Here is a 25,699-nt window from a genome sequence, read left to right on the forward strand (position 1 = left end):
ATCTGATAGATTGTAGGTTATAATGGGAAGAAAATACTGAGGAAATATAAGAACATAGAACATAAGAAGAGCTATGCTGGATCAGACCAAGGGTCTATCTAGTCCAGCATTCTGTTCACTCAGTGGCCAACCAGCTGCCCACAGGAAACCCACAAGCAGGACACGAGTGCAACAGCAGCCTCCCACCCATGTTCCCCAGCAATAGGTGTACATAGGCATACTGCCTCTGGTACTGGAGGTAGCACATAGCCATCAAGACTAGTAACCATTGATAGCCTTTTCCTCCAGGAATTTGTCCAACACCCTTTTAAAGCTATCCAAATTGGTGGCCATCACTACATCCTGTGGCAGAGAATTCCATAGTTTAACTATGCACTGTGTGAAGAAGTCCTTCCTTTTATCTCTCCTGATTCTCCCACCAATCAGCTTCATAGGATGACCCTGGGTTCTAGTATTTTGAGAGAGGGAGAAAAATGTCTCCCTATCCACATTCTCCACACCATGAGTAATTTTGCAGACCTCTATCATGTCTCCCCTTACACTTCTTTTTTTCCAAGCTAAATAATCCCAGCTGTTGTAACCTTCTCTCATAGGCGAGATGCTTCAGCCCCTTGATCATTTTAGTTGCCTTTACTGCACTTTTTCCAGCTCTTCAATATCTTTTTTTAGGCATGGTGACCAGAAGTGTACACAGAATTCCAAGTGTGGTCGCACCATAGATTTGTATAGGGGCAGTGTGATACTGATAGTTTTATTCTCAATTCCTTTTCTGATTATGCCTAACATGGAGTTTGCCTTTTTTACAGCAGCTGCACACTGGGTTGACATCTTCATTGAGCTGACCACCACAACCCCAAGATCTCTTTTCCGGTTGGTCACCACTAGTTCAGGTCCCATCAGGCTATACTTGAAGTTGGGATTTTTTGCCCCAATGTGCATCACTTTACACTTGCTTACATTGAACCACATTTGCCATTTAGATGCCCATTCTTCCAGTTTGGAGAGATCATTTTGGATCTCACAATCCCTTTTTGTTTTAACCACCCTAAATAACTTGGTGTCATCCGCAAACATGGCCACTTCACTGCTCATGCCTAATTCCAGATAATTTATAAACAGGTTGAAAAGCATTGGTCCTAATACAGATCCCTGTGGGACCCCACTATTTACTTCCCTCCATTGGGAGAATTTACCATTAATTCCTACTCTCTGCTTTCTGTTCCTTAACCAGTTACTGATCCATAAGAAGACCTGTCCTCTTATTCCATGACTGCTAAGTTTGCTCAGGAGTCTTTGGTGTGGAACTTTGTCAAAAGCCTTTCGGAAGTCCAAGTAAACAATGTCTACCAGATCATCCCTGTCTACATGTTTATTGACACTCTCAAAGAACTCTAAAAGGGTAACAAGAGAGCTGATAGTGACTAGTCCAAATATATCAGCAGGATCAGTGTATGTGGCATAGGAACAAGAGCTAGTTAGTACCTCTACTATGGGGTACATTTCCTCCTATTAACTGCTGCCATTGCTAGGGGAAGATGCTGTCTGGTAGTATCCTAGCAACAGTTGAATTTTTGCTCTGTTTACTTAAAATATTTATATTCCACCTTTCTGCCTGACAAAAGGCCTCTAAAGTGGCTGAGAGAAAAATTAACAAACAGAAGCTTCTTCACTTTCTTTCTTAAAGGCAGTAGTGACTGAAGGATCTGTGGAATTGATGATGTTTAATGTCTAGTTCCTAGCCCTCTGCTGCTGCTGCTGTGGCTATTTCAACTAAGGTTCTTTAAAAGTTCCACAGTAGCCCTCACGGACACTGCTCCTTCTGAAGTGTGTTGCCTAGCAGCTGTGGCCAGGTAGCCCCCAGATGTTTGTCCCTAGGGGGTAGGGCTCCTTAACCAGGCTGTTGAACAGTATGCAGCTCCTGGCTGTTCCTAGCAGTTGTGTAAAAGTTACTGTTCCTGAAGCTTGATGCAAAAGACATACACTTAGAATTATAAAATTCTGAGCCCAGGATTTCTTTTTTCAGTAGCAGAAATAAACTGAGCTCATAATTATTTCACATAAAAATCCTCTCCTGGTTATTGCAAGCCTTCTTCATTTCTGCAGGGGGGGTGGGTGGAATTTTGTTGTCTTTGTTAAACAGTTGGCAGTCAAATCCTTGCCAATTGACTTCAAATCATCCTCAGATCAACCAGTAGATCCACATATACTTTCCTCCACTCCATGTCTTATATAAATATTCATTTAATTTAAGATACTTTTAAAAAAAAAAAGTCTGTCCTTGTGGAGTAGTAGCTGTATAATTACTAAAAAAAATGAGAATATTTGTAGTGTATATCATTATGATGAGAATGATCTAGAACTGTGCTTAATCTTAACTATAGTTAGTTTAAGCCAGCTTCGTAAACCACCATTTGAAGATAGCTCATTTGAAACTAACAGTAGTTAAGATTAACCAAAGTTTGCCAGATTTGGAAGAGGTTCAAAAACAGAAGTGAAGGCTTTCCAGTGCCTTGCAACCATGCTGGAGGGGGAGATGGGAGCATACAAGGCCAAGGATTGCTGCAGTGCATTCTCATCATGTTAAACTCTGGTTCAGCATGAAGCCCAAACCAGCTCAATGTCATTCTTTATTTTAAAATTTTATGAACTGCACCTTCATCCCAAAGTGAATTCAGAGCAGTGTATGTAAAAATGAAACATTCATTACAATAAACAACTGTCAGTACTATAAAAACAAGAGGCATAAAACCTATTCTTTCCCATATGCTGGAAATTATTTCCAACAATTCTTTATTCAGTACAGAGATGTAGGAATGTATGCCTCTTGAAGAACATTCACAATAAAAGCGAAGTATGGCTTGTTAACTATGATCCTAACCGTGCTTATAGGGTGCAGATTGAAGCCCATACCCTCTTACTTCATAATATATGACCTTTAGTCAACTCACTGGAAAAGACACTGATGCTGGGAAAGATTGAAGGCAAAAGGAGAAGGGGACGGCAGAGGATGAGATGGCTAGATAGCATCACCGATGCAATGAATATGAACTTGAGCGCACTCCGGGAGAGAGCGGAGGACAGGAAGGCCTGGCGTGCTATGGTCCATGGGGTCACGAAGAGTTGGACACGACTTAACGACTGATCAACAACAACCTTTAGTCTTTAGCAAGGTCTGTCTCCTTTAAGCATGCAAGATTGTTCAGTGAATTTGCCTGCTGTTCTCTCCCTCCCCACAGCCATGGTGTGTAGGCAGAGCTACTTAAATTTTATTCCATCTTTTTTTCAGGTCACTCAGCGCAGAGCTGTTATTTGACCATCTATCATAGCTGATTAAAAAAAATACAAGACAGATAAAACAGAATTCTCTAAGGACCATTGGCTATTTCCTCAGGAGCTGATAGTATAACTCTTTCACCTGGGCTTCTCTTTTTTTGGCTTCCACTGAGGGGGCATACAGATTTTTGCCCCTAGAAAGGCGAGTATAGGGTTGCCATAGGTGAGTGAGTTCTCTCCGGCTGTTGGTAGTGCTTTCAGAAAGACATACTCTAGTTGCTCAATCCCTATTTGCCCCAAGTAGTCAGCTGTAAGACTCAATTATTAGAAGGCCTTCTTACATAAAAAAAAAAAGATAAGTAATTGGTGCCAGAGAGCTTGGGATACATATGCCTGGCTAGGGCCACAGATATTGCAGCATAACATTCAACTGAAGAGAAGCAGAGATAGATCAATGGCATAGATTGCACTAATACCGTGGATGTTTAACAATAATCTTATCCCATTGAACATCCAGTACCTTAATTACCTAGAAACAAAAATGCACCCACTCCTTTTTCACAATCACAGATATGACGGCAAGATGCCATTCAGTTTTTATAACTCTACAGTAAAGGGGGAAGAAAGTCTGTACTTTTACCGTACTTGTTCAAAGAAGAAAAATGGTAATAAATTATAGCCTATACGCTTCAAGCAACTTGAGAATGTGGATACATAATACAAATATGCAGGCTTGACTAATTGACTCTTAACCAATGGACCCTTTCCACAGTGAACTTCTGAGATAAAAAAATTGGCCTGTTCCTGTCATATTGCTTTGGTCTTGTTGTGTCCTGCTGCTATATAATAAAGGGGAGACCAGGGGCAATTTAATCTGTATGCAGTAGAACACAAACCTATTACTGCATATAGAAAGTAATGTGATATAGGGCTATTCTTAGTTTTTGTCTAGTTGTTTGCTACTTTTCCTGTTAACAGATTTACTTGCAGTGGTATATGAATGTGAACAAATAACTAACAAAGGGCACAATAATCAAAATAGACACCAATTTCAGGTAATGCCTATAAATAAACATCAGATCTGCATTTGAATCTGTGTACTACAGAAATGTAGGGCATGGATGAGCTGACTAAATGTTACTCTTGGATATTTGTTCATCCTTTCTCTTGTTTAATATGATCTTGTATATGTAGAAAAAACTCCTGGAGAACACACAAAAGTACTATCTTGTCAATATATCAGCCTTAGAAATTAGCCCCCTGAGGTCGGCAAAAATATTAGCTCGTCTGATTTTTACTCATAAGAGGGGCTGGTTAGCTTCACCTTTTCCTGCATGTGCAGGTTAGACTACAAGTGAGTAGTTTTGTAGGTACATGGTAATTTTTGCTATGATATTTCCAACCTATGGTTTTAATGACTTGTATATGCTCACTTTTTAAAAGATAGAGCTACACACCCTTCTTAATCAAGTTACATAATTTATTGCTTCACCATTAATTTGCTTGGCAAATATACATACTTAGCGTGAAACTATTCATTTACTAATACAGAACAGACCTATTTGCTTGCTCACTGTGAACATGATTTTTCAGGTGCTGACTTTTGCATGGAAAGTTGCTATACTGTATGACTTTCTTAACTAGCAGCACGGTATGTGGTTAATGTAGATTGTTTCAAAGTAGTTGGAATTGCATAATTGTATATCATTGTCTAAGGTTGGTCTCTCTTTCTCTCTCTCGCGCGCGCTCTCTCTCTCTCTTTCTTTCACACACACACACACACACACTGGGTAGCCTTAAGCAAGAAAGTGTTCTTCAACCCTAGTCCTTTATCTGCATGTGGCTAACACTGTTGTTTCATCTTTGACAGTAGTTGTAAGGATTACTAAGAATTGTTTCAGGTGCTGTGAACAATTGGGAAAAGTGCTGTGTAAACATTTGAGAGTATGTGTGGTGTGACGTGTACAAAGGCCAGTCTATAGAACCTGGGTGATTGGTCATGACTGCTCTTCATGCACAAAATCTTGAACTTGAGGCGAACATTTCAGAAAATAATTGCTCATTTCTTATATAATCTTCCTTACAGGTTTCTGCTTCAGTGTCTTGAAGACTTGGATGCCAACTTACGGAAGTTAAATTCTCGTTTGTTTGTGATTCGAGGACAGCCCGCAGATGTGTTTCCTAGACTATTTAAGGTAAATTCTTATGCACTCTAGGTTTGACTACAGTATATTGTATTTTCTGTTGTATTTTTGTGGTTTTAATTTTGTGAACCATCCAGAGAGCTTTGGCTACTGGGCAGTATAAAAATGAAATAAATAAATTATAAATGAACTAGTATACATTTATCAGTCTTGGTCTGGAAAGAATATGTTACAGCGTATTAATATAGAAGTAATTGCATTCAGTTTGGAGCATTCTTGAGTGAGTTTTGCTTTCACGTAGGAAGAGTTTTCACAAGAGTTGTGTAGTGTGTATCCAGTGATTATTGCTAATTTGAGTAGTGAACAGATCAACCATTATGGATCTGTGGTCTTCAACTTATTTGAATACTATGACTAAATTTGAAAAGCAGTATACACACCACATTCCAAGACTGTAACGTGCCTCAGATACATATCAAAATGTTGAAAATTAAAAACAAGACACTTCTAGTCAGGTAACTTCCTTTTCAATGTTTTACTTTCATTGCAGTACAGGTATTGTAACACTGTCAGAAATATTTTTAAAAATTATTAAGTTGTCTTCAGAGGAAGCAAAAACACAGTGACTGGACTCGCATGACACGCTAACCCATCATGGGTGATTGCCCATGATACCTGGACCGTTCTTATCAGGGTAGGTTTTTACCAAACAACCCATCCTGATAACGAACAATCTGCAGTAGGGGTTGTTTTACACATGATGGGTTGGCATGTTGTGTGAACCCAGACATGCCAACCCATCATAGGTAGAAGGCATCAGGCAGTGAGCCGCTCGGCAAGAGTGGCAGAAACCCCTGCTGCTCTTGCTGAGCAGGTCCGTGATCACTATTGGCATCCAAGTGAATTCCTCATTAAGCCCATAAGGCAACACAGTCCTTAATGTATATATCCAGAAAGTTTCCTTTCTTCTCAGTAGATGGTATAGCCTGGTTCCACAGGCTCAGTTCCCAGAAAATGCTGTGGAACCAGGCTACGCCATCTACTGAAAAGAAAGGAAATGTTCTGGATATGTACATTAAGGACTGTGTTGCCTTATGGGCTTAATGAGGAATTTAATTGGATGCCATATTTGTAATTTCCTCTGTGCTGGCTTTCTAATTAGTTTCATACTATACTGGCCATGATCACCATTCGCAATCATGGCCAAGCCGCTGTCCTTGCCCTTTTCCCCTTGCCAGTGACAGCCCCTCCAGTGGTGACCGAATGGCACATTGGAGGGGCTGTCACCCCACCCTTTGCATCCGCCAATCCCCCCTTCCTGGCTGCAATCACAATCTTGATTGTGGTTAGAGCCCTCTTCAAAAAATATTTTCCTGGCCCCATTTGTGTGCAGAAATGGGACCAGGAAATTTTTTCACACTTCCCCACGCCCAGGGAATGTGCGGAACTGTTTTTCTTTTTTAAAAAAATTAAAGTGCCCCTGTCCCGAAAATCGGCTGGGGAGCAGGGGAATCCAACCCCCTGCCATGGACCCTATTGCCCAAGGGTCCATGTGGGGGTTGGATTCCCCCCCTCAGCTGATTTTTGGCATGGGTGCTCCTTAAAAAATCTTTTTAAACATTCCCCAGGCATACGGAAGTGCAAATAAATTCTCCCGGTCCCGTTTTTGCACACATTCATGGCCGTGAAAAATTTTTAAAGGGCTCCAGTCGCAATTGGAGCTGGGAAGGGGGACTTGGCGTAGACAAGATGGGTCTGCCGCCAGGTCCCCTGGGATGCTAGGTGGAGGACTGATGGGGAGGGAGGCAGGATGAAGGGGGAAATAAGCCATGCACTGTGAATTGTTTGCCTGATCGTCTGGCGAGTGTGCTGACCACACGCTGTGGGTTGTTTGAAACACTAGCCACCCATCATGGGCTAGCATGTTGTCTGAATGCGCCCAGTGCTTACAATATGTTTTGGTGATAATGTGTATTCATGGGAATCAGCATATTCTTCTTTTTTCTTTCTACCAAGGTAGCAACTCTTGGTAGAAACTCTTCTGAGTTAAAGGTAGAGTGTGTGCAAACAAACTTCTGAAAGAGGGAGGAAAGGAAAAGGCTACCTCTATTCAATCAGACCCTAGGAAACTGACCTATACGAGTGGAAGTGGTAACAGAATGCACTGTGGAATCCCAAGAGGATTCTTGCAGCATTGTCACAGTGAAAGAAAAAAGATGTACCATTTTAATTCTTATCCTAGTTTCCTTACTAGTAATCAAAACAAAAAAAATCGTTTTTGTAAAAAACAAAAGTCATGTATCTGGGTTTTTCCTCTTTTCCAGCAGTAGCTGGAGGAGGGGAAGGCTAGGAATGTGTTTGTCAAAACACCCTTAAGATCTTTGAGACAGCATTTTGAGCCAATGTTCATTTTTCAGGGAACCAATTCAATTTCTTGACCAGTTACATCTGCAACTTCAAGACAGATAGGAGTTAAAGATTTTACTTCCACTTGCTCAAAATGGCAGAATTCTTGGCTTGCATAAATAGTATAATTCTATACAGCTGACTATTGTTACAAAAATGCAGAATTCTTTGGGGCTCTCTATGCTTCCTAATACAGTTGACTACTTATTTTTGTGATGTCAGAGTACTTGAAATTATTACAGAATATTACAGAGTTAATATTTACTAACTTTTTGTCTTCATGACCTCAAACAACTACCCTTTTAAAAGTTACATCTGTTTTCAAAACCATAGGAATGGAATATTGCAAAACTTTCTATTGAATATGACTCTGAGCCATTTGGGAAGGAGAGAGATGCAGCAATTAAGAAGTTGGCTACTGAAGCAGGAGTGGAGGTCATTGTACGAATTTCCCATACTTTATATGACCTAGACAAGTAAGTAACCTGTTTCCTAAGTGTAAAGGAGAGTAAGCTAAGTTTACTATTTATTATGCAATATATATAAGTGTTAATGATAAAGCAGAACAGACAATTTTCTGTAATGGGAAATTGTCCAGTACAATATTTTCCCATGGGAATTTTGCCATTTGTAAAAATGCATTGCTTCCTAAAGTTATTTAGTAACATGAATGCATCCCATCTTGGTAAAATTTGACAGGTTAGTTTCCAGTGCCTTCATTTTTGAACAATGTAAGGAAAATCTGTGTGCCATTGAGTTGTCATGTCTTAAAATATTGACAAGTATTCCAATAAAAATAAGTTCTTGTTTACTTTTCAAGTAAAGCTTTGAATTTGTTTGAAAATAGCATTTAAAACACTTTATTTATGTAATTTGTCCTAATAAAATATTTCAGTTCAACTGTTTATGGATGGTTTTAGTAACCAAATTGTATCGCTATTGTTTAGGGCAAGAGTGGGCAAGACGCAGGCCACATGCTACTTCCTGGCCCTTTTTGCAATAGCAAACACACAGGGATTTTTCTTTAAAAGAAGGTGCACTGGGAACGTGTAGCTTGTTTTGAAGCAGAATAGTCATTTGTTTGCTGCTGCTGCTGCCACACTGCTAAATTTCAGCGGGTGGGGGAGGGGCAGGTTTTCTTAATTAAGCAACAGTAACAGCAATTCTCATTCTTTCAAAGCTTCGAATAGAGCTTCCGCTATTGGGCGGTATAGAAATAAATAAATAAATGTGAAATAATAAAACCCAGGACATGCACACATCTCTCACTCTCAGTCCCCAGCTTCCAACAGTCATAACTGCCCTCTAAACTCCATTGACCAATCCCAACTTAGTAAAGTAGCCCTGTGACCATGAAATTCTACCAGCAGTACAGCTAATCCCAATGATATAAATATAATCTGCTGAACTTTAATAAAAACAGAAGTTCCCCATTTCACCACATTGCTCACCCTTGTTTTAGGGCATGTTACTCTCACTCAAAATTTTCCAGAAAGCCCACATTACTCAGTGTTGGTAACCTTGAATTAGTGCATATATTTGAAATAAATATCAGTACAGCTCACCTGAATGAAACATTAATGTAGTTTTAGCAGATGTTGCCTTTTATAAATAAAATCTTTTTGATTCAGAGAATGTGCGACTGTTTCTGGGCGTAAACCATTGCCCATAAATGCACTGATATTCTCTTCAATCAGCAACATGAACAACCCCCCTCCTCCCCGATGGTGTGCTTTCATGAATTAATAAAAGTTATCCCCAGCAGGTGAGTAGAAGGAACATTGTGTTTCCTTACCTCTGAAGGCAGTATCATGTCACATCCTGCGGCCATCAATGTAAAAAAAGAAAGAAAAATGCAGCCTTCTTGGCCTTAAGAAAAATGTCAAAATCCATATTGTGTAATACCTTTATTAGGTCAACTAAAAAGATCACACAAAATGTGCAGACTTTTGAGATCTCCAGATCACAAGAAGTTACAAAAAAACAGGTTGATGGCAGGGATGAAGGCTGACTGTATGTTGTGGTCAGGATATCTGCATAGGCAGTCTTAAAATGATATGTTTGCAGACTTTCAAATTGGGCTCTGCCAGTGAAGTGATGGTTTCAGTGTCCCTCGGACCTCTGGGAACAAGCAAGTAGCAGACAATTCTTGATTCTCCATTTTGGAAAATATAAAATCCAGCTGCTACCTCAACTGTCCATAGCTAGCTACAGTATATATCTTTGCAGTGATCTTGTTAATCTTCTGTAGCTTAACATAGATACTTTCTTGTTTAAATTCTTCCTTTCTTTAGTTATTTGTCTGGTGGTAGTTAGCCCTGCAGTCTGAAATAATTATGGGCAGTATCTTGGCCCCACTGGTGCAACAAGGAGTTACCACTTCCTAAAGTAAAACCAGAAATACTCATTTCTGGATCAGGACAGGTTGGTGGAGCTCCCTTCTGTGAGCTCCACTGACCTGCCCCATTCCGGAAATGAGTGTTTTAAGAACCGCTAGCTCCCCGTTGTGCTAGTGGTGAGTCCTGTTGGTGTGTAGGCACAATAGCATACTGCCCATTATTGACTATGGCCATTAAATTTTTCTGGGTTCTCTATGGGGATTTTAATTACTGTAGTTACAGTATGAAGTGGGTGTTATTTCATATTACAGGTACAATTGTATTGCAATATCCAGCGTTTGGAAAAGAAACTAATTTTTAGCTTCTATCTACCTAGGATTATAGAATTAAATGGAGGACAGCCACCTCTTACCTATAAGAGATTTCAGACTTTAATAAGTAGAATGGAACCACTGGAGATGCCTGTGGAAACTATTACTGCAGAAGTAATGTCGAAGTGTACCACCCCAGTTTCTGATGACCATGATGAGAAATATGGTGTTCCATCACTAGAAGAACTAGGTAATCCAAGAGTCTTCATCATTATTCCTTATGCACCATAAAAATAAATTTGCTGTTTTCTAATTACCTGTGTGCCCCTAACATGGGATTGCTTGTAGAAAGTGGATGTATTTATTACTATGTCCTAATACAAAGAGACTAACAGTGCAATCCTGTGCATGGCTGCTGGGCAGCAAGATTGTTAACAGGGACTGGCCAACGAGATCACATTATGCCAGTACTTTTCCAGCTGCACTGGCTGCCAGTCCATTTCCAGGCCCGATTCAAAGTGCTGGTATTAACATTCAAAGCCCTTTAATGGCTTGGAGCCAGGTTATCTGAAGGATCCCCTCCTCCCATTTGTGCCTGCGCAGACCCTAAGATCATCCTCAGCAGTCCTTCTCTGTGAGCCCCTGCCAAAGGAAGTGAGACAGGTGGCTACCAAGAAGAGGGCCTTTTCTGCTGTGGTACCCCAGCTGTAGAATGAGCTCCCTAGGGAGCTTCGCCTGGCACCTAATGTTATATTCCTTCCGACGCCAGGTGAAGACCTTTTTTTTTCTCCCCGGCATTTTAGCTTCCTAGTCTTTTCACTTTGGTGTTCTAAATCTGTATTTTAAATCTCTGCATTGCTGCTAGGTTTTATTCTGGTTGTATTGTTATATTGTGGTTTTAATGCTTTTATATTGCTTTATCATGTGCTTTCTGGTTTTAATCTTTGTGAACTGCCCAGAGAGCTTCGGCTATTAGGCGGTATAGAAATGAAATAAATGAAATAAATAAATAATAAATAAGTAAATCACATGACGTTCAATGGAACTTACTCCCAGATGAGTGTGTATAGGATTGCGTCCTAAGCAGCTTCCTTGCAGAAACCATGCCAGTTGCCATAGGAAGCTGCCATAGAGTATAATTCATTTAGCTTTAAACAGTGTGCAAATAAGAACATTTATATTGGAAACCATGTTTTTTCTCCATTCCTGGTCTGTCATCCCCCACAACTCCTTCCCAGTATGCTGAATGCATTTGCAGTGCTGTCAGACCGGTATGGCTTTACCGTGTCAGCTGCTCGTATGCAATTGGAATACTTCAGAAACAGGGTGTGGAAATCTTCTTGGCTGTGCTTGGCACCACTCAGAATACCACTAACCAAGGAAATTGCTCGCCCTTCCCCAATTCCATGACACACTAACAGGAGAGTTGACTCCAGGAATCTTTAACCCTTTCCCACCACAGTAGCATTACGAGCAAGAGATCTCTCCCAGCTTTGAAAGACTGGCCCCAGAAAGATCTGTAGATTTCTAAGCAAGTATTTTCAAATGGTTGGATATCTGACTTTGTAGGGACGTGAGACAATATTTATCTCCTGCACTAATACACGTCACTGCCCAATGTACCATTCTTGCATGCTTCTTGCATCCCCGCCTTATTTGCTGGCTGTAACTGAGAAGCCTCCAGGAGAGCATAGCACAAGCAACCTGGAAGAAGTTATATAAAAAGTAGTATCCAGAGGTCCCATTTCTCTCCTCCCCCCCCCCCCTGAAAATCTCTCTCTCCTATTTGGTGGAAAGGGAAACTGTACCTACCACCAGATCAGGACTGTGATGATGTACTGCATAGGTTCCATGAGGGTTAAGCCATGGTATCGGGTTTGGATGTAAGGATAAGCCACAGTTAAAACAAGCCAGAGTTTGTAAGCCAATAAAAAATGATGACTTCGAATTGTGATTTGTCACACAAAAGCAAACATGATTTGTTTGTGGAGACAAGCTCAGATGCAATGACAAGTTCAAGAAACCACAAGCTGGCATAGAGTTACTTGTGAACCCAGAATGTGTGAACACTGCATGCTGAAAACTCAGATGCTAGAGAGGAGTTTCAATGGTTGAGGGAATAGCAGTGGTTGAGGAGGAGCTTCAGTGTTGCTGCTACTTCAGTGCGTAGCAAAGGCAGAATAAATTATGCAAAAAATACAGGATCAATTTTCATATCAATGGTCTGATCCTATATAAGGCAGGTTCATATACTAAATTTGTGTAATGTGTATAGGTTGCAGAATTTAGCTTTTCTTGGTGCAGAACTTGAATTGCCTAGGTGTAGAATATTAATTTTTTTCATCAGGAAAATGAAAATGAAGGGGACTTACAGTGCAAGGGCAAAAAAAAATAAAAATCTCCTTCCCCTCTTCTGTTAATATGTAAGCTTCTGCTGAATCAAAGACCCTTCTGCAAATAGAAGAAATCCTTCCATTCACAGAGGGGCACCACTAGATATAACCCACTGAATTCTGTTAATTAGCAAAGGAATAGAAGGTCCACATCCATTTGCTTGGTGGAATATACAGCACATTTGCAAACATTGCATAGACAGAACATCTTTGAAACTTTGGAGTTAAAATTTTTAACTATAGAACTTGGGTCTTTCTCCCCCCCCCCCCCCCACCCAAATCTTTGACTCTTGGTACCTGTGAACTGTTTTCCACCTGGGGAAACAACATTCTTGACAACATCATTTGGCTACTATATGATGATTTTTGTGCTACAGGTTTTGATACAGATGGACTGCCGTCTGCTGTTTGGCCAGGTGGAGAAACAGAAGCTCTTACAAGATTGGAAAGGCATTTGGAAAGAAAGGTATGTTGCTGAACTTTGCTGTCCATTAAGCATAGTTGTAGAGCCAAGAAGAAACTGGTTGTAGTTCTAATAAAGGTAAGTTGGAGTTAAGGTAAAGGTGTCCCCAACCAGTTGTGTCCGACTCTAGGGTGTGGTGCTCATCTCCATTTCTAAGCTGAAGAGCCGGCGCTGTCCAAAGACGCTTCCGTGGTCATGTGGCCGGCATGACTGAACACCGAGGTGCACGGAACGCTGTTACCTTTCCCGCCGAAGCGGTGCCTATTTATCTACTTGCAATTTCTTGCTTTCGAACTGCTAGGTTGGCAAGAGCTGGGACTGTAGACAGGAGCTCACTCTATCACGCGGCACTCAGGTCTCGAACTGCTGTCCTGCTGACCTTCCGGTCTGCAGTTCAGCGTCTTAACCACTAAGCCACCGTGGCCCCATTGGAGTTATATTACAAACTGTTAACTTCTTTAAACATATTTCAGGAACTGAAGTTTTGTCATTTTTATTGGGAAATAATTTTGAAAGGTTCATCATTTGTAATGACTCTTGACTAGATTTAATTTTGCATGTAATTAATTTTTGCTTGTATATAACTAATGTTGTATACACTTTAAGAAAAAAATGTTAATTTTAAATCTTGACTGCAAGCCCCATAGGACAAGGGTGGACAAATTGTGACCCCCCAGAAGTTTTGGCCTAAAACTCTTATTAACCCTTACCATTCGTTGTGCTGGCTAGGGCTGATGGAAGTTGTAGGGCAAAACATCAGGAGAAACACAAGTTACCACCTCTGCCATTGGACAAGAAAACTTAAGAGGTGGCCTAACAAATATATTTTTGTCAATTCTTCTAAATATAATTCAGCTGCTTGTTTGTTTGTATCTTTAATGCAAGGAGTGTCTCAGGTATGGTAGCCTTTGGGGAAGAGTCAGCAGTGTGTTGTTGCTACACATCATCCTTTTCCAACACCTTTGATACAAGAGAGCCAGTGTTGCTTTTCATTGGTAAACAAGCTGAACAAATTCACTAGTAAACAAAATGAAACGGATAAATTTCAGTGGTTCCTAGCATCTGAGATGTTAGATATGCAGCCAGCTGTTGCCAACTTCCTTTTTTATTGATCTTAAGACATGTAAAAACACTTTAAAAATGTAGATAACTATTTCGTTTTTCTTTTTAAGGCTTGGGTAGCGAACTTTGAACGGCCACGAATGAATGCAAATTCTCTTCTCGCAAGTCCTACAGGACTTAGTCCCTATCTACGCTTTGGCTGCTTGTCCTGCCGCCTCTTTTATTTCAAGTTGACAGACCTGTACAAAAAGGTATGAACTGGTCACCTTGAACTGTCAAATACTTAATCTATAACACAACACTGCTTTAAAACAACTGATTTTTTTCTCATCTGCTATGATTTTCAGGTAAAAAAGAACAGCTCTCCTCCTCTTTCTCTCTATGGTCAGTTGTTGTGGCGTGAATTCTTCTACACAGCAGCCACGAACAATCCACGCTTTGATAAAATGGAGGGCAATCCCATTTGTGTGCAAATTCCATGGGACAAGAATCCTGAAGCTTTGGCAAAATGGGCAGAGGGCAGGACAGGGTTCCCTTGGATTGATGCTATTATGACCCAGCTACGTCAGGAAGGTTGGATCCACCATTTGGCCAGACATGCTGTGGCATGCTTCTTGACTCGAGGTGATCTGTGGATTAGTTGGGAAGAAGGAATGAAGGTATACTTCTAATTAATGCATTTCTGGTATTTCCCTTTAAGATTTCAGTTTAGTATTGTAGTTACGTAAATATTTCTAAATAACCTTTCATTCATATAGAATAGGTTGTGTCATTATCTGTAGCATCGCTCCTTCTGTACATAATTCCTTCTGTTGCAGAAGGCTATAGTATTTGCTCACCCATTGAATTAATACCCTTGTCCTGCAATCCTAAGGACACTGACTAAGGAATAAGCCCCATTGAACTCTATGGGACTTACTTCTGAGTAAACATGATTACATTTCTACTGTAACTGTAGATATTGCTAAACCTGTGGAGTGGAACTTATAGGCTGTCATAACAGTAAAAATTATGTATTAATTGTTATAAATTCAGTGAATTTAGTTGAATGGCAGCATCTTGTGGAGAACTGACATATTATATGTCACACTCTATGTAAATTTTTGTTTTCTCTGAACCTACCCCTCTTTCTTTTTTTCTTTCTTTCTCATGGCACTAAATTACATCAGCTTAAATGTTCAGAATAACACCATGGACAGTCTGTTCCTGTGGATTAGCTTTAGCCACAACCATTTGAGCATTTGCTTGTGCCGATGCTTCTAAATATAGTTCTGTTTCCAGCAAAAGGGCAGAGCCTTCCACCGTTGCCCTGTTTTCAAGGAACCTGACACACTTAGTGTTGTATTCACGTTTTGGTCAGTATGTGTCTTATATCTGAGTCAGGCACCCATAGAATGCTATCAGAGGGAGCTGGATGGAATCCGTGGAAGAGAGCTGCGTTGACTTCTCTGCAGAGAATAAATTTATTGCAGCAAAGGAACAGAACAATCTTCAGCATAGGAGCATCTAGATCTGTTTTTAGACCACCCTGAGATAGTCTTAGTTTTGTTTCTGTTTTTTAATCTGGTTTTATGTATGTAAACCGCCTTCAGCCTCTTGTGCAGGTAACTCATACAGATAAAATTTTGCCTGCTGACATAGCGCAGCTCAAAAACTGAATGAGTTCTGCTCTGTGTAATCCACACATAGCTTGCTCAACAGGGTTTGTGTGTGTGTACATTTTAACAGCCAGCATTCAGATGCCTTTATACTAATGCCTAAAAACTGTACAGTTTCAAAAAGGTATTTGCTGAAAAACATGTGTTAACTCAGTGGTGTTTGTTTTTCTATAGGTATTTGAAGAATTGCTTCTAGATGCTGACTGGAGTGTGAATGCAGGCAGTTGGATGTGGCTATCCTGTAGCTCCTTCTTCCAGCAATTTTTCCATTGCTATTGTCCTGTGGGTTTTGGCAGAAGAACCGACCCTAATGGGGACTATATCAGGTAAAGTACCATTGTCAAATATTAGTGAAATTAAACATTTAATTAGTTGATTAAGGTATACCATATAAGACTGATTTAAACGTTTTTCTTTCTTTTTTTTTAATAAGACGCTATCTGCCAATACTCAGAGGTTTTCCTGCAAAATACATATATGATCCTTGGAATGCCCCTGAGGGTGTACAGAAGGCTGCAAAATGTATAATAGGAGTAAATTATCCAAAACCAATGGTAAATCATGCTGAGGCAAGTCGCTTGAATATTGAGAGGATGAAACAAATCTACCAGCAACTGTCACGATACAGAGGTTTAGGTATGAGATGTTCTGATTTGGAAGCCCACTTTTCTTACATAATTGTTAGTCTGTAGCCGCAGGGCCCAGATACTAGAAAAATGTAACTAGTTGACTTGAAAGTGATTGGGGAATGAAGTACTACTTCTTAGGCTTTTCATTCATATTGATCTCTTTAAAGCATGGTGCTAATATTTTAATGTAGAATTCATGTCTCAACCTTAATTCCTTGCACAGGTAGGTCACTGTATTGGCTAGCATACTCATCTATGGAGCCAAATGCTCCATAGCATTTGGGAGTGCTGCCCAAACATGGAGGTGATTAGCTCATGTATGTGGAGTATGAGTAGGGCTTGTAAGACACTAGGTAGTCTGCCACTAATCCATATGTCAGTTCTGACTGACTCTCTTCTTTGGACAAGTGGGTGCTTCAGGGAGTGTTCATGCGTATGTTCTCCCCTGCCCCACCCCCCAGTTTAGTGTAGCTGTCTTCACTATGGATAACGGATGTAACAACTACTGGCCAGGTACAAATGTTCCCTTGGGCAAGGTGCTCAAGCATATCAGAGATGAGGTAGGTGGTAACCAGAGAGAGGGCATTTTTAGTTGCATCATCCTGGTTTGGGAACTCTTCCCTTGGAGGGGCCTAGTGTCTACATTGCTATCTTTTTGCTGCTAAGTAAAGACAGGTTCCCCCCCCCCCCCCCAGACCTTTAAAAACCTTTCAGAGTTCGGTACTTTTTAATTACTGTTTTATGTTAACTATTGTGTTTAATTTTGTGAGCCACCCTGGAATGATGGGCAGTACATATATTTGTTAATAAAACAGAATTTGATTGATCAAGCTGAGGTTAACTTTTTTTGAAAGCATTGCCTTCCTTTTGTCTAGAAAGATGACGTTCCATACCATAAAAACTTGCTGTCTTTCCACAGTAGGATTTAGTTCCCCAATTACCAGCCTTGGTGATTTTTTTTAGCATTCTTCCCCTTTGTTTTGAAGTTCCTGTGTTTATTTACCATTATGTCCTAACTCAGACTGTGTTCCCATGCCTAGGTATACATTGTATATTTAAAAATCTTGCCTTGATCTGCATACTTTCTTCCTGTGAGCTGTTACTGAGAAGCTGATACCTATGAGCTGTTACATTTTTCTTATGGTGAAATATAGAGAAGCCCAGTGGAAGAATGGGGAAAGATATTTACTGAACAGAAATGTGTATTCCTCATTTTAATGCTACTGCATTTTATTTTGATTAGGCCTCCTTGCATCAGTGCCTTCTAATGGGAATGGAAATGGAAATGGTGGCCTAATGGGGTATTCTCCGGGAGAAAACCTCCCAGGTTGTACCAACACAAGTGGTAAGCTATCCCTGCTATTGAGTCTTAGTAACATTAAGCAGGGAAAACAGCAAAATCTACTTAAGCGTCTACCAGCATTGTAATATTTAGCAAATCTTATCAGCTTTCTAAAACCAGAACTTTAATAGCACATGACAATAGAAGTAAGTTAAATGGGAAACATATTATTAATAATCACTCTCACTATTAGTAAAATGGGATGTCTACATGCTAGGGCCAAAATGCAGAGGAGAAGACAGGATAAGAGAGAGTTTCTGTTGACAGTACAGACCTTTTATCCTGGCACACAAGTAGCGGGGGGGGAGTCAATTTAAAATAACACTGCTTCTTTTCCTACCACCCTGACACTGCCCTCATGTTGCCAGGGAATATCTTGGGCACTAGGAAGCAGTGCACAGGCACTGGTCAGGTCCTTGGGGCAGTGAGTGGGACTCTCCCTCTGCTTCTAAAAGGATCAGGAGCTAGATTGGATTGAAGTGGAGAGAATATGTAGCCTATGTCCTCAGGATCCAGTCCCCCCACCACTTCTCTGAGCTCCCTTCCCCCATGAAATCCTGATGGAACTTCTCAAGTTCCTTCTCTCAGTGAGTCCAGATGATAAAGATGTCATAATGGATGTCTGGTGGAAGAGAGGATTTGGGGGTCAGGAATTGAGACAGTGCTGTTCTAAGTGAGTCATGAATACTCTGACATGCTGTGGAGCCATGTGAGTATTCATGGTAGTGCCATTGATCTGAAGTTTTGTGTTTTCACCAAAGCTGATGTAATTGTGGGTAAATACAAAGTGGCAGAGTTTGGTGGCTAGATACGTTGTAGTTTCATCTAGAATGATATTCCTGATGGCTTGTAGTCTACCTTTGTGGGGAATGTTGATGAAAAGGGGATCATCATCCATGGTAGCTAGGATGGTATTCTCTGGGAGATTGTTAATGGATTCTTTCCAGAAATTAGAACAGCTAATGATGTGGATTGCTTTCCTGCAGGATCCCAAATTGGAACAAATGAAGGCCATATAGGGAGTGTTCAGTCGTGTGCTCTAGGAGACTCTCGTACAGGAACAAGTGGAATTCAGCAGCAAGGTAAGAATACTATGTACAGCATTCCTTCAGTTTCACATAGTTACATTCCTCAGAAGTCTTAATTGCTCAATTTGACAATATGAGTTGCCTTTTTAAAATAATGCTTTGGGATGTACCAATTGAACAGTGGGAGTGAGGCTCTCTGTCAGTACTGCTTGTCTCTGTGATCAGATGCACATACACCACAGGATACAATGCCCCATGGTAGCTTTGGGACAAATTCCTTAAATCTTGTCATAATTAACCTATCCAAATCAAGCAAAAAATCTGTCTGAGCCTCTCCAAGTAAAAGTCAAGAGAACTTTGCAGATGGTTATTCATGTTGTAGCATGGGAGCTTGCAAATGAAAAAAATAAGTTACATCCAGTTAGCACCAGTGCCCAAAATCCCCATGCAGAGACCTGTTTATATTGATATAAACAACATAGTAAGAAGCAGAGACATCACCTTGCCGACAAAGGTTCGTATAATCAAAGCTGTAGTTTTCCCAGTAGCAACGTATGGCTGTGAGAGCTGGACTATAAGGAAGGCTGAGCACCGAAGAATGGATGCTTTCGAACTGTGGTGCTGGAGAAGACTCTTATGAGTCCCCTGGTCTGCAAGGAGGTCAAATCAGTCAATCCTAAAGGAAATCAACCCTGAGTGCTCTTTGGAAGGACAGATACTGAAGCTGAAGCTCAAATATTTTGGCCACCTAATGCGGGGAAAGATTGAAGGCAAAAGGAGAAGGGGACGGCAGAGGATGAGATGGCTAGATAGCATCACCAATGCAATGAATATGAACTTGAGCACACTTGGGGAGAGAGCGCAGGACAGGAAGGCCTGGCGTGCTATGGTCCATGGGGTCACGAAGACTCGGACATGACTTAACGAATGAACAACAGAACTGCTGGCTTTAAGTACACAACAAGGCTAGTGATATTTATGCATACTGCCTCTGTTCTGGATTAGATTTCCAAGCCACCTGCAAAGGTTACAGTTTTTAATAGCGCAAAAACAAAAGCAAGACACTTCAAGGGCATCTTCATTCTGCTGAAGACCCCTTGTCTAAAAATCCAAAATGTGCTCACTTACAAAGAAGAGAAGGAGAATTGGGCTTCATTACGCAAGCAGACCAAATCAGGGAACTCAGATGATATCTTACTTATTAGCCTTACCACAGGTGGGTTTTGCTGCACTGGCAACAACTTAAATCTTCTAGAAGAGTAGTTCTTAACTTCTGAGTCAAGATCACATCAGCAGCTTGTGACATTCCAATCTGACTAGCTCTTAGTGGAATCCAATCTGGCAAATGGGGATCACATTGAAGACCAAAATGCCAGGGGGAGAGAGAGAGGGAAGAAATGGTAGGCTCCCATGGAAAACTAACCAGATAGGTCTCAATAGCAACAAATTTGCTGACTTTTCAGCCAAAATGCAGGAAAAATTGTGAAAGCTAGTGTTTTCCTTAGCAATATCATTTCTAGGCAATATGTGCAAATAAATCATTTTATAATTTAGCCTAGGCTGGGTGATACTAGATTGATCAAATAAGGACATTACAGCTATTTTATTGATGAGCTTTGCAAAGTGTGTTGGAAAATGTCTCTGCATGGGTAGGACTAAGTAACCTGTTCTTCTGGCCTTAATGCCGAAAACGGAAATCTGTAACTTTGAAACACATCTCTAGCCCCCTACATGCAGTAATCATGTGAAGTGAGCGCCACACAATGGACAGGCAGCAAGGCCACACCCTGGATATCCATGCATTGGCACAGAGTTCTGCCCTTTCAAGCATGAGCAGCTGCTTGTCTGTTAGGGCTTTCACGTGATTGGATACCCGATTGTGTGGAAGCCTATGTGTGAGCAGCTGCTTACATGCAGACTTCCTCCCTGCAGATGTCCTAAGCAATGCATGTGCAGCCATGGGACAGGGTGAGTGGTATGCTGATGTTGGGGGTGGGGCCAGCAGCACAGCCCTGGTCATCATACGGAACCCCCTGACATGATTAATGGGATTTCTGTTTCTGGATTATGCTCAAGAAGAGCAAGTGGCACAGCTACATTGAGCTAACTGGGAGGGGAACATTGGGTTGGCACTTAACTTTGTGGCCAAGTGCAGATGCTCAAAATAAAAGGACCAGGAGGGATTAAATTAGATTTAAGAACTCTTTATTGTTCCTCTTTGTACATCGCTCTATTAGGGCTTGACCCTAAAAAAGGCTTATAAATACTTCAAATAAATCAAGTAGGGTTAATATGCAAAAGTACCTATATAAGTTTTAAGGGCAAGTACTGATTTGTAGTAACATATTGCTTCTCAGCATATTCTGAAATAAGAGCATTTTGCAAGAGTCCTAGGTATTAGAAGTTCATGTTTGTCTTGCCTTTGCATAAAGCCGGAGGAACAACCAAATGGCGGGGGGGCAGATGACCCCCACCCACCCAGCCCTCCATGGGCCAAATGATGTGAGAGGTGGTGGCCATGACCCTGATGTCATTTGGTTCCCTGCAGGTGCATAGAGAGGATGATCCTCTGATGCATCTGTTGGGAACCAGTTTTGTTGCAAACAGACCATTTACCATTGGAGAAGGTCCACACACAGCAAAGCTGCTTTGCCTGCCCCACAGCTTTTCCTATTAGGTAGAGGGTGCAGGGCAGACAAAGCCACCCATCTGGTGGAGCACTTCTCCAGCCATCAGCTCAGTTAGGCAGTTTCCCCAAGCTATTGGGGAAGCCACTGCATGGGTGAAGCATCTGAGACTGAGCTGGCAGCTGGAGGAGCACTCTCCCACTCACCCGTTTCCACAATAGAGAAGGTGCCATGCGAGTGAGTCCCCACCCGTATCTCCCACTGTTACCTCCAATCACAGATTGGAGATAGCAGTGGATATACCTCCAGGGAAGCAGCAGGCCAGATGAGCAACCTCTGCAAGCTGGATTAGGCCTATGGGCGAGAGGTTGCCCTCCCCTGGAATAAAGAGAGAGGATGTATATATTTCTACAGAATGTATGACCTGGTTTTATCTGTGATACCTAATGATTTTGAGGAGGGATGTTTTGAATATACAAGTAATTACATATGAATTTACTATAACAGTGTGGGAAAACTACTGAATCGCTCCCAGAAATATTTATTGCTACTCTTTTATACATTTAGAAATAATTTTTAATGTGTGTTTTAACAGGTTACTCTCAAGGGAGTGGTATTTTGCATTATGCTCATGGGGACAGTCAGAAAACACACTTAATACAGCAAGGTATGTTCTCTAAACACACATAATGACATTGTAATCATGTGAAAGCCAAATAGATTCTTAAAGTACATTTTTGGTTTAAATCTGCAGGAAGAACATTGCTTGGTACTGGAGTGTGCACTGGGAAACGGCCAAATCCTGAAGAGGAAACTCAGAGCATTGGTCCGAAAGTCCAGCGACAGAGCAGTAATTAACCGGGTAAAAATTCTGAAGGAAATGATTGATGATAGAAAACTACATGCTGTATTCCACTCTCAAAAGAAGAAACTAAGTATACCTTTACTGCATAGTTGAGAACATAACTTCCAATGGAGAAGTGGACCAAACACCACTGAACTTAACATCCTATCTGGCAGTGAGTCCCTTGCCATTCATTTCATGCTTCTAGTGTCATATATAGGGATACCCAGAGCATGACTTGTATTGCCAGCTTCTGTTTTTCCATTGAACTGTTTATTAACTCAGTCCTTTCTTTTTGCTTGCTGAGTGAAAGCTCCCACTTGAAACTCACCAGCCATTTGTGTAACGTGGGAAGTAATTATGTGTATTTGAACCTATTTGTTAATTTGTATGTGCTCCATACTTTTTATACTGAGAAGGCAAATGTTTTTCATTATATCTGCTATGATGACGTACAGATTCCGCCGCCCCCCCCAAGCTGCAGTAGACCTAAGATTCTGTCCCTTCTGCAGTTTGGTATTTCCCTCTTCTATATTCAGGTTCTACTTTCTCCCTTAAAAGGGAATATCCAGATCCACACAAATCTGTAGCTACACTGCTCATGGATTTACCTAGGTAGGTTGCAGTGTGTTTCTATGCTTTTTAGTAGAAGTTTTTATGTTGCTACAATATGTGCATCAGAAAGTACATCTATCAAGCTTGCATTTAGAACAAGTAGCCAAACCTGCTCTGAAGTATCATTGGTCCTGAAGCACTTCTTCTGTGCCAACCTTATATTCAGAATAATTAGGCGTGCCTGCTTTGCTGGCTGGAAGTTATGGCAGTTGTAGTCCAATACATCTAGAGGACACTGGGTTGGCGAAGGCTACACCGGGGACATCCGTTTTCCCTTGCAGCTCTGAGGAAGGATTTAGGGAAGTTCACAGAAAGTATTCTGCACAAGTAGCATCTTAAAAGTGTGTACACAGCTGGGGAGCTCCATCGTTCAGTATGATTTCCATACCATGAACCCTAAACATTTGTAATACTGTTGATTCTTATTAGCTGGCATAAAAGAGTGGAATTGTTTATTTTGCTGTACTTTCTTCTCTATGCCTGAAATACAGGAAACATGAAGAATTGCTCCAGCAGTAATTTTGAGGTGTCAGCTTAGTCCTTAGTTTTGCTTAAAATGCTGTAGCATTAAGATCTGCAGTGCACCATGAAGCCAGTATTATGGATTACCATACTGTCAAACTTTACTGAACTTTGTCTCTGCATCAAATTAAATCAATTTCTCCAGCCTACTTCCTTTACTGCAATCAGCAGCTTCCAGACTAATTTAAAGGACAAAAAAGAAATTTGAAAGAAGCCGTTTTCCATTTGCTCAGCAGAACATTTCTGCTCTATTCTGTCTTAAATTGTACGTGTTGAGCCCTTCCTTTATTTCACCTTTGTCATAGGTGACTCTCCAATACTGCAAAACCATAGGCCTCTAGAGAAGCTTTACTTTGGGGAGTTGTTTCTGCTTATGCAGGAAGCTTAACTTAGCGTTGTGTGGAACCTGTAAAATGTAGTAGATGCCACAAGTACTTCTGATTTGGTATAAAAGGCCAGTCTAATGTTAAAAAAAAATGGGGGGGGGGGAGCAATCTTACTTTGCTGTGTCTGTGGCTGCCTGATAGGCTTGTAATAAGTTTTCAACATTTCTCATGATCCCAGCTTTGACTGCAAACTTTTAGCTGTAATCCTATACACACTTACATGAGGGTAACTCCAACTGAATTCAGTGGGGCTTATTTCTGAATAGATATGCATAGGATTGTACTGTTGGTCTGTCAATGCATATGCTTCTATGTGGAGCCCTTTTTTGCCTTTTGACCTCAGTCCCATTTGGGATTCGTTTGACATATATCATCTGTGTTCTGAAATCCATAAGCCTGTTTTCTTTGCCCATCTCTGCTTGCATTTTTTTCAACAGTAATGTTGAAGGAAGAATCCACGTCCTAAAATTTCAAGGCAAAATTATATCACTTCATAGTGGAATTTAAAGTTTTTGTGAGAGTACTTGTATGAAAATGCACATTTTCATAACATTTATTTTCACACAGCCTCAGTTATTGTAAACAAGTATGATTTTGGGAGCATGCCTTGTTTCTAACTGGCATTTCTATGGTTTTTAAACTTTTAATGACTTTCACAAAGGGCAAATAGAGATTTGTAAATAAAGCATTTGGTGATGAGTTTGGTAACTTAATGTAAATATAGGCATTCATGATTAGTGATAGACTTATCAATATATTTTTGATATTTCATGTATGGCTTTCAGTAAAGGCATTAATGGTTGGATGTAAAATGGAAAATGTCCAGGCAATGATGACTTTGATCCTTTTTAGATTTAATATTTTTAGATTTGGGACAGGATTTTTGACCTCTTTATGATCTAAGCTCTGTCTTTTCAAAATGTCAACTCCTCTATGTCTGTGAATAAAATACAACAGAGATGTTACTGTATGGAAATACAGTTGTATATAAGTCCCATATGCCAATATTTTTGTTAAACTACAGAGTTGTCATGTAATATGCCCTGTTCTTGTATTTCCCACTGCCTTGTTCAATCACAGTGAGGATTCCCTTGTTAATAAAAATGTATATACAGGTTGTTTCACTTAAGCCTTGTTCTTGTGCAAAGTTGTTGTCTGTCTAGTCAATACAGTTTTTAAAAAGCATTAGTATATGTGCCTTTGCAGTCTAAAACTATAACTTATTATGGTAACAAATAGCATTGGAAGTGTCACTAGCTTTTCTACATTATTATAATCAATTCTTAATCTGCAGATTCTGTTAGGTGTTTTTAACTATGGTATCTACTATTGAATATTTATACATATATAGAGTATACACTGTGTATACAGAGTGGCCCAAAAGTAGGTATACAGTTGTTTATAATGTTGATGGGAAGGGGAGAGAATGTGTGAGTAGAAGATTTGTGGGTGGAGTCAGAATGACAGTTGGGAAGAGGGAGTGACAGGGAGTGACAGTTAAATCAGTTAAGTGTAGAGAGTGAGGGGAGTGAGGCCTATCCTTAAGTAGATATACAGTTGTTTAGTTTTTTAGTGTGTTTTTTTACTGATATTGTGAATGATGGCAGCGAACTTGAGTCAAGAACAAAGAACGTGGATTCTAAAGCAGTACTGGAAG

General features: G+C 40.5%; 1 protein-coding gene across 1 annotated transcript in view; it reads left to right on the forward strand.

Annotated features, from left to right (window-relative positions):
• The window catches only part of CRY1 (cryptochrome circadian regulator 1), a 39,353-nt gene extending 14,197 nt beyond the window's left edge, over window positions 1–25,156 (forward strand). Inside the window, exons 2-13 of the mRNA XM_084809679.1 lie at window positions 5,360–5,468; window positions 8,157–8,299; window positions 10,539–10,723; window positions 13,244–13,332; window positions 14,502–14,642; window positions 14,739–15,050; window positions 16,224–16,375; window positions 16,483–16,685; window positions 17,922–18,023; window positions 19,007–19,102; window positions 22,271–22,342; window positions 22,430–25,156. Of these exons, the coding sequence (XP_084665805.1) occupies window positions 5,360–5,468; window positions 8,157–8,299; window positions 10,539–10,723; window positions 13,244–13,332; window positions 14,502–14,642; window positions 14,739–15,050; window positions 16,224–16,375; window positions 16,483–16,685; window positions 17,922–18,023; window positions 19,007–19,102; window positions 22,271–22,342; window positions 22,430–22,533 (1,708 nt within the window). The 3' untranslated portion in view covers window positions 22,534–25,156. The remainder of the gene's footprint in view (window positions 1–5,359; window positions 5,469–8,156; window positions 8,300–10,538; window positions 10,724–13,243; window positions 13,333–14,501; window positions 14,643–14,738; window positions 15,051–16,223; window positions 16,376–16,482; window positions 16,686–17,921; window positions 18,024–19,006; window positions 19,103–22,270; window positions 22,343–22,429) is intronic.
• The last annotated feature ends 543 nt before the right edge of the window (window positions 25,157–25,699 follow it).

Source organism: Heloderma suspectum, chromosome 7 (genome assembly GCF_057233095.1).
Source record: "Heloderma suspectum isolate Gila_16-S chromosome 7, 16-S_ref, whole genome shotgun sequence".
Taxonomy (NCBI): domain Eukaryota; kingdom Metazoa; phylum Chordata; class Lepidosauria; order Squamata; family Helodermatidae; genus Heloderma; species Heloderma suspectum.